We start from the raw sequence: 11057 nt of genomic DNA on the forward strand, positions 1-11057 counted from the left end.
CTACAAAATGAGCATGGATCATGTTCCCCATCGTCCAGGTTTGTGAAAATTAAGCAGGTGAGCATGCAAAGATTTTAGCATAGAGCTGACACCAAGTCCTTGCACAATAAATAATAATGTTATTTTTATTGTTATTCAAAGTATAGCTGTAAGAGTTCCCTTCTACCCACTGCAGCCCTGAAAGATCTGTCTCTGTCAGGGTGAAGAGACAGGGTGGGCCATGCTTCTTCTTGACCTCTTGCCCAGCTGCTCCCTCTATGTTCCTAACTGGTACTCTTTCCTCAACCTCGCCCCTCCCATTAGCCCCGCCCTCTACCCAACCCCACCAGCCCTGCCCTGGCTCCGCCCTCCTCAGCGAGGCAGGAAGCTCATGGTGTAGCTTCTTGGGATGGTGGCAAAGCCCACGTGTTTGGGGGACACGTCAATATCCTGGGGTGACTGCGGGGACTTGAAGCGGAAGTTCTGCATGATGGCAGTGAGGAAAAGAAAGAGCTCCATTCGAGCCAGGCCTTCCCCAAAACAGTTCCGCTTTCCTGAAGAGGGAGGTGAGAAGGGCAGAGGTGAGGCGCCATGTTTACTGCTGGTTCCCCTCTTTACCCACCCCCAGCTTTATCCTCCCAGCAAGAATACTGTGACTAGAGAATTTCAGGGGAGACGCTAATCCTCTCTTAGCCTCAGTTTCCCAAGGAGGTGAGATAGGGTTAAGACCCACCAGGGTAGAGCAAAGGGAACTTTAGCTGCCTTTTCTTCCCAAATACACTCTTAAATAAGGCAGCGGTACGGTCATCACCCTGGAAATCTGGAGACTTTGTTATCTGACCTTGCAGAAATCTCTACATCATACAGCCTTCATTGTCCACAACTCTAATATGGGTATGATTAACCTTTCCCTTTTCCCTGGGTGCAGATGCTTGTTGCTTGGCAGTGATGGGGGTTGAAGCTGGGTGGCTTAAGGGTAGACTCTATTAGGGACTTCTGAGTTGGAGAAAGATACTCGGATTCAGGCCAGAGAGGGGAGCTAGGGTTAGGGAGGCCCCTGGTAGTGTGTGGTGGCCTGGCAGCAGACAGCGGTCTCTTACCGATGGAGAAAGGCACGAAGGCATCATTCTTCTTAAACTGCCCCTTCTCATCCAGGAAGTGCTGGGGGTTGAAATCTCTAGGGTTGGAGAAGAACTTGGGGTCTCTCAGCACAGAGCCCAGCATGGGGAATACTTCGGTGCCCTGGTGGGGGAAGGAAGGGGCACCTGGTAAGGTGTAGATGAGAGGGGGAACGAGGGGGCCCAAGGTGAAGAGAAATGGAGGGCATGGCAGTTGGGCCCTCTAAGAGAGAGGTTTTATGGAAGTTTGGGGAATATGGGTTCATGTTCTCTGGGACGGGAGATTTGGGGTCTGTGTCTATTGAGGCAGGAGGCTGGGGGATACCCAGGGATTAAGGGGTCTCAGCGCGGGAAAACTGAAGAGAGGGAATGGTTGGGGGAAGCCTTTGACGGAGGGAGTGAGATCTGGGCTGGCAAGGTTGAGGGGGATGTGGAGTTTGGAGGACCCTCTGGGCTGGGTGGGGAGAGTACCTTGGGGATGAGGAAGTCCCGAAACTTTGTATCCTTGGTGACCCTACGGGCCACGCTCATGGGGAGCATGTCTCCGAATCTCTGGATCTCGTGGATCATTGCCTCTGTGTAGGGCATCTTCGCCCGGTCCTCAAACTTGGGCTGACGGTTCTTGCCGATCACCCGGTCAATCTCCTCATGGACCTTGGCTGGGAGAGGAGGGCGCTACATTCAGATATCTAGGGGTCTCCTTGCAGGGGTGCCGGTCAGAATACTTAAACTGGTATGGCAGGCGGAGAGCAGTCACAATGGGCATCAGCTAAACCACTGCTGGAGCAGTGTCCTGTGAACAGTGTCATGACAGAATCATAGGTGGGTCGAGGGGTGTCAGGTGCTTGGGGGCAGGTTCAGAGCAGCGGGCAGTGGACATCTAGTGGGCTCAGCACGGGGGCTATTTACCAAATGGTTCGACGTTACCAACATCTGACCTGTGCCCATCAGGTGAATGTCACTGTGTCACTGGACTGCAGGCCGTGTCTGAGGGTCCAGGGATTTGGGGCAGGTGGGGACATCAGCAGGGTCAGAGGATTTGGGAGGGTCTGTGGGCCCCCATTTCTGGCCTCACCCTCCACATCCGGGTGCTTCATGAGCAGCAGGAAGCCATAGCGCAGGGTGGTGCTGACGGTCTCGGTGCCCGCAAAGAAGAGGTTCAGCGTGGTCAACACCAGGTTCTTTAAGAAGAACTCCGTGTCGGGGTTCTTCTGCTCCTGCAGGGAGAGGAGACTTCAGGCCAAGCTTCCCCACTCCCGCAGGGCCCTTCGGGGGTTTCCTTTGGACCCACCTCCCTTAGATCCCTGAATTCTCATTTTGTTCAGACCAGAGCGGGGAAGAGTGGCCCTTGCTGCAGAGGCCTTCTCCGGGCTCCGGGCCTTTGCCCAGCCTGTAGGCTGTGCCCTCCTCACACCCTGCCTGCCTCTGTCCTTTAATATCAGCCCTAGTTGTCTTTTTATGGCGGGAGTATTCAGAAACAGAGAGACAGTGAGTGAAAAAAGAGGAAGAGACCAGGCAAAAGAGAGGGCCAGAGATAAAGACAGACAGCTTTTCTGAGACCCAGAATTTTTAGCAACAGCCTGTGCTTTTCATAAAGAAATCTTGAAGCTTATTATGGAGAATTCCCCCCCCCTTGATTCCTTCCCCTTGAACTTCTGATTCCATAAAGCTTCATCTCCTTTCTTCACAGGTGAGAGACTGATGTCCAGATGGAGGGTGGGGACCCTCCAAAGTCACAGTACAAAGCCAGGTCACCTGCCCAGACAGGTGTATCTGATAACCAATGCCAAAGGTGGGAGAGCATGGGGTGGCTAAGAGCACCAGCCTGAGAGTCAGAGAAACCAGGGTTTGGGCCTCTGGGCCTCAGTTTCCTCATTTGTAAAATGGGGTTCATCATAAAATCTCCATCATGGACCTGCTGTGAGTGTTAAACAAGCGCATATGGCAACTTGCTTAAAATGGCACCTGGCACATGGCAGTGCTAGAGAAGGGCTTGTTATTATATCTTTTTGCACAAGTCCTGTCCATGGGGAGGTAAATAGAGCAGCAATGGTGAATTATAATTGGGATTGTGAGGATTATTACGATAAGGGGCTAACCTGCTGCATGCGGATGAGGAAGGAATCAATGAAGTCCCGTGGGGAGTTTGGGTCCAGTGTGCGCTGGTTCCTCTCCACCTTCTTGGCTATGAAGTCCTCCAGCCCCTGCAGGTCCTTGAAGGCCTGTTGCTGAGGTCCCGGCAGGTATTTCATCACCGGGTAGAACATCTCATAGAGCTGGGGGAGGGGGAGAGAGGGAGGGAAGGAAAGGACAGCTGACCATGGGCAGGATCCACAGGGAGTGGAACTTGTCTCAGGGCAAGGAAGGCACTGGGTTAAGGACACCTGTCCAGGTGTTTTAGTTGGAGCTGGACAGGAACATAGATCTAAGTTTTTGAGTAGATTGAGTGAGAAGCCACCTGTCCAAAACTTTAGGTGAGATGGCTCTAGCACACATCCAGGTGTTCAGACATTCAGGTGAGGTTGGGTTGGGAGATGCCTGTTCAAGTGCTCAGGTTATTCAGGTGGGACTAGTTTGAGTTGGTCACATCTAGGTGGTTAGGAACGCGGATGGGGCTGGATTGGAGACACCTGTCTAGATATTTAGGGGCCCTGAATTGGGCCTTTCTGCATAGGTGTTCAAGAATAAGGTGGGGCTAGTTTTGTGGATACTTGTTCAGATGTTCAGCTATTCAGCTGGGCTGCATAGGAGGCACCTCTGTTAGGTGTTTGAGGGTATGGGGTGGGGACACCTGCCCTGGTGTTTTAGATACTCAGATGGGCTGGGGTGGTGTGTTTAGGCATCCGAAGGATTTTCTTTGGGAAAAACTGGCTCAGGTGTTGAGGTGTCTAAGGGTCTTTATTGGGATCCTATACAGATATTTATGTATTTAATGAGGCAGTGCCTAGATATTGTGGTGGAATGGCTTGTGTAAATGACAAACAATTTCGGTGGGCCAGAATTTGCAGCACCAGGTGTTGAGGCATTCAGGAGGTGGGTGGGTGTGGTGACTTGTAGGGTGTTAAGATATTCATATGGAATGGGTACAAGGCAGGTGCTGGACGTTGAGATAAGTTGGGTTGGAAATGTCTGCCCAAGTGAGGCACCTGTGCAGGCTCTGTTTGAGGGGATGCTTGTTGAGAGTGCTCTTGGCAGCGGGGTATTGGGCGCCTGTCCTGGGTTGTGGTGCCACTGTTCCGTCCCCAAAAGTGGGGACTGGTTTTAGGAGGACTCTGTTTTGGCGAGGATGGGGTTTGGGGGCGCCTGTCTCTGAGTGGAGGAAGTATTAGCGTGCGACAGGGCCGGGCTGGGACGGGTTACCTGCCCCATGGACGTTGCGGTGAACTGGAAGCTTCCCAGCATCATACGCAGCAATGACAGGAACTCTTTGTCCTCGTAGTCGAAGCGGTCTCCGAAAACGATAGAGCTGATGACGTTGGAGACTGCGCGGCTCAGGAAGAAGGTGGGATCTGTGAAGGCGCCTGGGGCAGGGATGGGGTGGGGAGACACAGGGATTGGGAGGAGGGAGAGTCAACTCTGGCCAGGGTCTGAAGCCAGCCTGAGAATTCAAGGAGGAGGATACGGAGGTGATAAGCCAGATTCCCGGGATCAGCCCCCAAAGCTGGGATCCCGGAAGGATAATCCATCCCACGCGCCCCCGGGTCGCCCCCCCCCCCTCCGGCTCACCGCGCGTGTCCCGGAAGGCTTCGAGGAGGAAGCCCGCCTCCTCCTGGATGCGCTCCTCGATGCCGCGCTTGCCGAAGCCGAAATCCCGCAGCGTGGTGATGGAGAAGCGCCGGAGCTGCTTGGCGCGCTCGCCGTTGCTGAACACCACGCCTGAGGGCACAGAGTGGGAGCGCGGGGAGGTCAGGAAGGGGCCGGGTCTAGCCCCGAGGGGGGTTCCCTGAGGACGGTGGGTCTGAGAAAGGGGGAGTGGGAGAAAGATGGGTAGAGAGCCGAAGAGAGATAGAGACCGAGAGCTCCAGACAGAAAACTCAGAGCCAGAGCAGTTCAGAGACAGAGACCAACTGGAAGAATCAGAAGAGAGAGGCCAAGAAGTCAGACACACAGATACACCGATGGGGAGTAGGGGGCCGAATTGGGGGCAGAGAAACTCTGAGCCAGGTTAGAGACCGTCAGAGGGAGAGAGAGGCAAGGAGACCAGATGTAGGGCTGTGTGAGTCTGCGAGGAGGTTGGGGCAGCAGAAGCCACTATCTGGGCCTCCTGATCACATCTTGGCACCCCGGGGCTGGGGGTGGGGCGCCTCACCATAGCCTTTGAAGAGCCAGTTGAAGGTGGCCTGCTCCCCTCTCCCGCTGAATTCCTCAGCCTGGTCCACCAGAGCCTCCTTCACAGCCTCCTGTCCGCATAGCACCACGATCCGCCGGGTCCCCAGGTGAACCGTGAACACGGGACCATAGCGCTCTCCGAGCTGATGGGGTGGTTAAGAGAGGTCACAGGGGGCAGCGCCTACCTCTGAACCGGCGCTGTCCCTTGACTTCCCAAGCAAGGAGCCATTTTCCCCAACTAATGACCATTGAGGGGGCTGGACATCCCAAGAGCTGGTCTTTGCTGTATAAGCCCCTGATGCTGAAACTTCGAAAACTTCCCAGTCCCAAGATTTTGGTCCAACCTGGTGAATCCCCTGCCCCAAAGGTTTGGTCCAAACGGACCGCCTCCTGCCACTGCATCCCACCCTTCTCCCAGCCTCCAGACACCTTTATGAGGGAATTGTAGATCTGCTCTGTGTTCAGCTGCAGGTAGTTCCCGATGAACGGCAATGGGGTGGGCCCGGGAGGCAACTTCCCCCAGAACTTCCTCTGCCTCCAGACAGACATCAAGACCATCACACTCAGGAAGGCCAGCAGAGCCACCAGAAGCAGCCCTGAGGCCAGCATGATGGCAGTGAGAGTGGCAGTCAGATGGTGAGGGCTTGGGTATTTTCCCGTTATATACTCAGAGAGGAGGGTGTACTTTAGACCTGATTATATAATTGTCTCATTTCACCTCCCACTTATCCACCACATGCACTTTGCCTAGCCTGGGACATAGCCCACAAGGAAGGAGAGGGGATCCAGGACAGATAAACAGGGAGTGGGCCCTAAGACTGAAATTGTGGTACCTCGGAGGTGGATCTCAGGTTTGTCAATTTGGAGGGGCAGTAGACAAATTCCAGAACTAGAAATTTTGGTGAATCTGCATAGGAATGCCTCTGAGTTTTATATTTGGGGGCTCAGCATGAGAAAGAACCCCAAAATGAGGGATGTGGGAGTCTCAGGAGAGAAACTTCTGAAGTTCTGGATTTGGGGACACTGGAGTGAGACCAGATGTGTGCCTTTGGATCTGGGGTCCTTTGGTGAGGAGAGATGAAGGTTATGGGGCTTCAGAAGGGGAGATTCCAGGAACATGGTGTGGGGATGAGGAAGGACAGGGTCTGTGAATGTGGAGTTCCAGGGTGTGGACGTGTGTGGCGAGCATAGCAGGATCCTGAACTTGTCCCCTGACCACAGATGCTGAGCTGCCTCGTCTTGGGCAAAGGGTGATCTTTTGGTGCCCAAAAATCCTCATCCAAAGTTCAGAGAATTCCAAGCTGCTGGGCTGGAAGCCTGTGGGGAGGGACAAAGGACAGAGAAGGAAGCAGAGATGGGGAAAGTTGTTGATTTTCTGGAAGGGTAAGAGGTAGGAGGGAGGATTTATCTAGGCTTGGCAGGTATTGAGCCCCTTAATCCTGATTACCAGCCTGCACCTGGGTTAGCCCCAGCCTAGGCTTCTCCTTTCCCCAGTTTTTTTTTTTCACTTGAAATGTTTGTTTCTTAACAAGGGTGGCAGCAGGAAGGGCCCTGTGCTGCCATGTGCTGGGCGGAGGGTGGAAGCTGAGAGTGGGGAAGTACCTAGGGACAGAGAGACCAAGCTTGGCCACATGAACTTGGAGGGTGGAGTGAGGTCAGTGTCTGAAATCACATTTCAGAGGCAGAGCACGTGCCCATGGATGATGGCTCGGGGATAGGGCTTCTAGTGTGAGTTAGCAGTGACAGACAAATGCCTTCTCCTCGCTGGGCCTCAGTTTTCCTTTCTGGAAGGATGACTCGGCAGTCAAGGGCAAAGTTAAGATGTAGATTGGTGTCCTAGTCTTATTCTTCCCTTGTGTGTTACCTTGACAGGTGACTACATCTCTGAGCCTTATAGGACCAATGATAGCACCTTCCTCTCAGGCTTTTGGAAGAGGAGTAAATGGGTTAGTGCATGCAAAGTACTTGGCAGAGGTAATTGCCCCATAGATGGTAGCCAGCCTTATTATTGATCTTGGAGTGTCTGTGTATGTCTGCAATCATGCATGTTGCAGTGTGTCCATGTTGATATATGTATTTATGTAGACACCTGTATCCATGGTGTGTGTGAGTGTATGTGTGTGTTTGCATGATATGTGGGTATCCATGCCAGTTTACAGCTACACATACACATCTGTATGAATGCTTTTTGTGTGTGTGTATCCATGGCCCTGTGCCTGACTGCAGTTGCTGTTCCTGTCTGTGTTTGTACATGAGTGCAAACATGCTTTGGGTATACTTGTTGGGGGGTAGCCTCATGTGTGTCTCTGTGTCCAACCTAATGAATGACTGCATGTCTGCATCTATGTGAACACATGTACAATTGGGGACAACCTATGAGTGTGTGGTTTCTGGTGTATGTACATAGGCATATGGGTCGACCTTGTGTCCATGTGAGTGCTGAGTTTGGCTTGTGCCAATTTATGATTGGAATAAAATGCAGGCTTGGCTCAGCTCAGTTGCCCATCTTGAAAAAACAAATAGCACCCTTATTTTTCAGGGTATTTACCTCCCATGGTTTTGAAGGGTACTACTAGTTAGAACAAGCCTTCTTGGCACAAGTGTGTCCTAAAAGTATCCCTGAAATGGGTTTCTTCCCATTGGCTCTTTTAATGGGAAAGTTTTTTTCCCCCTGGTATCACCCTCATACTCCAAAGCTATTCAACAAACTTCACAGTCTTATTCAGTGAGTTTTCACTGAGCCCACGAATGCATACTGGCCCTAGGTTGGGTGACACCAAGGATACAGAGGTGACCAAGATACCCCTTGACCCTTCCCTCATGAAACTTCCAAAGAGGAAGATAGCCCCTTCCCAGACAGTGACAGCTCAGAATGGACAGGGTAGGGATAGGGGAGGCAGAGGTAGAGGGGTTGGGGCAAGTATTAAGGAAGCCTGTAGTTGGGGCCTGTGGCAGTCCAGAAAGGGTATCTTATTCAGCCTGGGTGTGATGGTGGTTTAGAGAAGACCACGTGAGGGCTAAGTAGGGAATTTCCATGGAAATAGAGGGAGAATTGGAGAGGAAATTCCAGCAGAGGGAATAGCATGTCTAAGGCCAGTGTGCTCATAAAGCATGGTTGAGTGTGGGTGGAGCTTAGAGATCTGAGGCTATGTTCACTGATGAGGGTAGAGCCATCAGCAGGAACCAGATCATACTGAGTCTTGTGCAGTGTGGAAAAGAGATGGACTTCGTCATGAAGGCAACGTGGAGCTACAGATTGGTTTTAAGCAGGGAAACAGAATGGGCTGAATCAGAAAGATTCTTTTGATTCTAGGAAGGGATGAGACTGGAAGTTGAGAGATGAAGTGGCTGGTACAGGGATCTAGGTGAGAGAGGAAAAGATTTGGGCTAGATCAAGGGTAATGATGATGAATAGAAGGAAGTGAATTGGGGATATATTGGCTGTGCATGGGTAGAGGTAAAGTAGGAGTCCAACATGGGGAACAGTAGATGGAAGTGTTACTCACTGTTTTGGGGATAGAGTGGAGAAGCAAGCCTGAGAGGGAGAGAATGAATCTAGCTTTGGATGTGTTGGCGAGCCAGGCAGATTTTCTGCTTTTAGGGATGTGTTAGACTAGTGGGAGAGCAGACCTAGATAAATTAAAGTTCCCAATGATCTTATTGTTATTTATTATTATTACTAATTATGGTTGGGCTAGGAAAGGCTTCATAGAGGAGATGTCATTTGAACTGGATCTTGCAGGGTGAGTAGAAGTTGACCAGGTGTGTGTGTGTGGGGGGGGGGGGGTGTCGTATGGCAGTACAGGTAGAGAGACCCACACAAGTAAAGTCTTGAATGTGTGAGATGGACAGAACAGACCAGAAACATTTGACAGCTACATCCCTCTTCTCACTTTGCTGACTTCATCAATCAACTTCTTAACCTCTACCCCAAGTTTGTCCCAAAACTCTCAGGTACAGTCTGACTTATGCCTGCAAATATGCCTGAAATGTGTTTCCCTGTCCCAAATGAGAATCTTAAGTGAGGCTTCTTGTGTTAAATTTAAATACTAATACTGCTAATAATTATATCATTCATTGAGTTTATTTCTCACTGTGCAAAGCCTTTTACGAGCATGATCGTATTAGTCTTCACAGAAAGCCTAGGATGTTGGTTTCAAAATCTCCGTTTTGCAAATGAGTTATATAATGGCCCCCAAATTTGGGAGTGTCTTGTTTGAGTTTCACAACATATAAATAGACCCTGGACATGGACTTGTATGACTCTAAATTCCATACTCTTAGCCAACACTCTGGACGGCTGAGCCTCAACTTTTTTTCTCATGAAACATACTAGAAAACTACCCCTAAACTCCTGTGGTTCTTGAAAAACTTCCCTGTAACCCTTATACAAAATAAGCTAACCATGAAAACAACACACACACAACTTAATAGGAGGTAGGTTTGACCTTTCTGTTAGGACGGAGAGTTGACCTTTTCTCATTTTTGCAGTCCTTTGAACTTTAACCAAGGACTTGGCAACTAGTTTCAGGTCTTTGGCACCGAGGCCATAAGTAAGCCTATATAATGAGGGGTTGTGGTCAGAGAGTGTAATGTTTGTTTCAGATTCCAGAGGTAAAACAAGGATGAGGGCAGGGCTCTGGGAGTGTCAGCTGAAATGCAGTGAGGAGGAAGGTTAAAGAAGAGAAGAAAGTCAAGGATCTGACTGGCTGTTTGGACAGTTCATGCCTGTGGCCACTGAGGTACCTTCCCAACAGAAGAACGGCAGGACTTGGAGTAGAAACAGGAGAAAGAAGGTTGATAGATGGTGGGGGTGAAGGAGCCAGGCTCAAAGGAGGAAAGATTTTTATGAGAGAGTGAAAGCGTCACAGTCTAGAAGTTCACTGAAGAGTTTCTCCTTTTGGTAATGGTTGAGTAGCTCCTATTGGACCAAAGTCCTACAAATAAGAACTATAAACAATGACTAAAACATTAAAAATTAACTCCATGAAGTCATTAGAGAGTGACCAAAACTAGGTAGATGCTGAAGAGGGTTGGAAGAAAGCAATTTCCTATTTGTTATGCCTTTTGGCCTAAAGACCAATGCCACATTGGCTGTTGAAAGCCCAAATAGAGCCCTTAATTTTTTGGTTTGAGAACCAGAGAACAGAATGCAAGGTGATCACCACACCTGGTGTAGTGGTGGTGGAATCTCAAAGGAGAGAGCCAGGGAGAGGGAGCTCCAAATTCTATGTATAAGTTCTGACCAAGTTTCTGGCTGATTGTGGAATTACTCCTGTGATGGGAAAACTCAAAAGTGACCAGTTTTGGCTAAAGAACTAAACGATAATTCAGGGATGAACATTTGAGTTCAGCCACACTAACTGCCTTCTGATACAACAACAAAAATCTAATATCCTTCAATGGAACATAAGGAATCCAGGATCTCTACAGTGTATCACTTGCAATGTCCAGGACAAAATCCAAAATTACTAGGCATGTGAAGAAACAGGAAAATGGGATCCATACTCAAGAGGAAAGACAATCTATGGAGACTGACTCTGGCATGTGTCTTAATGTTGGGATTTAATGGACAACGTTTTTTTTCTTCCTCCTTTATTATGTAAAAAAATATTTTTATTGAGAAATCTC

At 50.1% G+C, this 11057-nt stretch overlaps 1 protein-coding gene across 1 annotated transcript; it reads right to left on the minus strand.

Annotated features, from left to right (window-relative positions):
• Window positions 1–96: 96 nt before the first annotated feature.
• Window positions 97–6079, minus strand: LOC143659139 (cytochrome P450 2A13-like). The gene is made up of 9 exons (XM_077131784.1): window positions 5856–6079; window positions 5407–5569; window positions 4824–4973; window positions 4458–4618; window positions 3197–3373; window positions 2173–2314; window positions 1569–1756; window positions 1080–1221; window positions 97–533 (listed from the first exon to the last, which is right to left on the minus strand). Exons 1-9 carry the CDS (start codon window positions 6033–6035, stop codon window positions 352–354), a joined length of 1485 nt encoding a protein of 494 aa, XP_076987899.1. The 5' UTR covers window positions 6036–6079; the 3' UTR covers window positions 97–351.
• Between the last annotated feature and the right edge of the window lie 4978 nt (window positions 6080–11057).

This window comes from Tamandua tetradactyla, chromosome 16, assembly GCF_023851605.1.
Source record: "Tamandua tetradactyla isolate mTamTet1 chromosome 16, mTamTet1.pri, whole genome shotgun sequence".
In the NCBI taxonomy this organism is placed as follows: domain Eukaryota; kingdom Metazoa; phylum Chordata; class Mammalia; order Pilosa; family Myrmecophagidae; genus Tamandua; species Tamandua tetradactyla.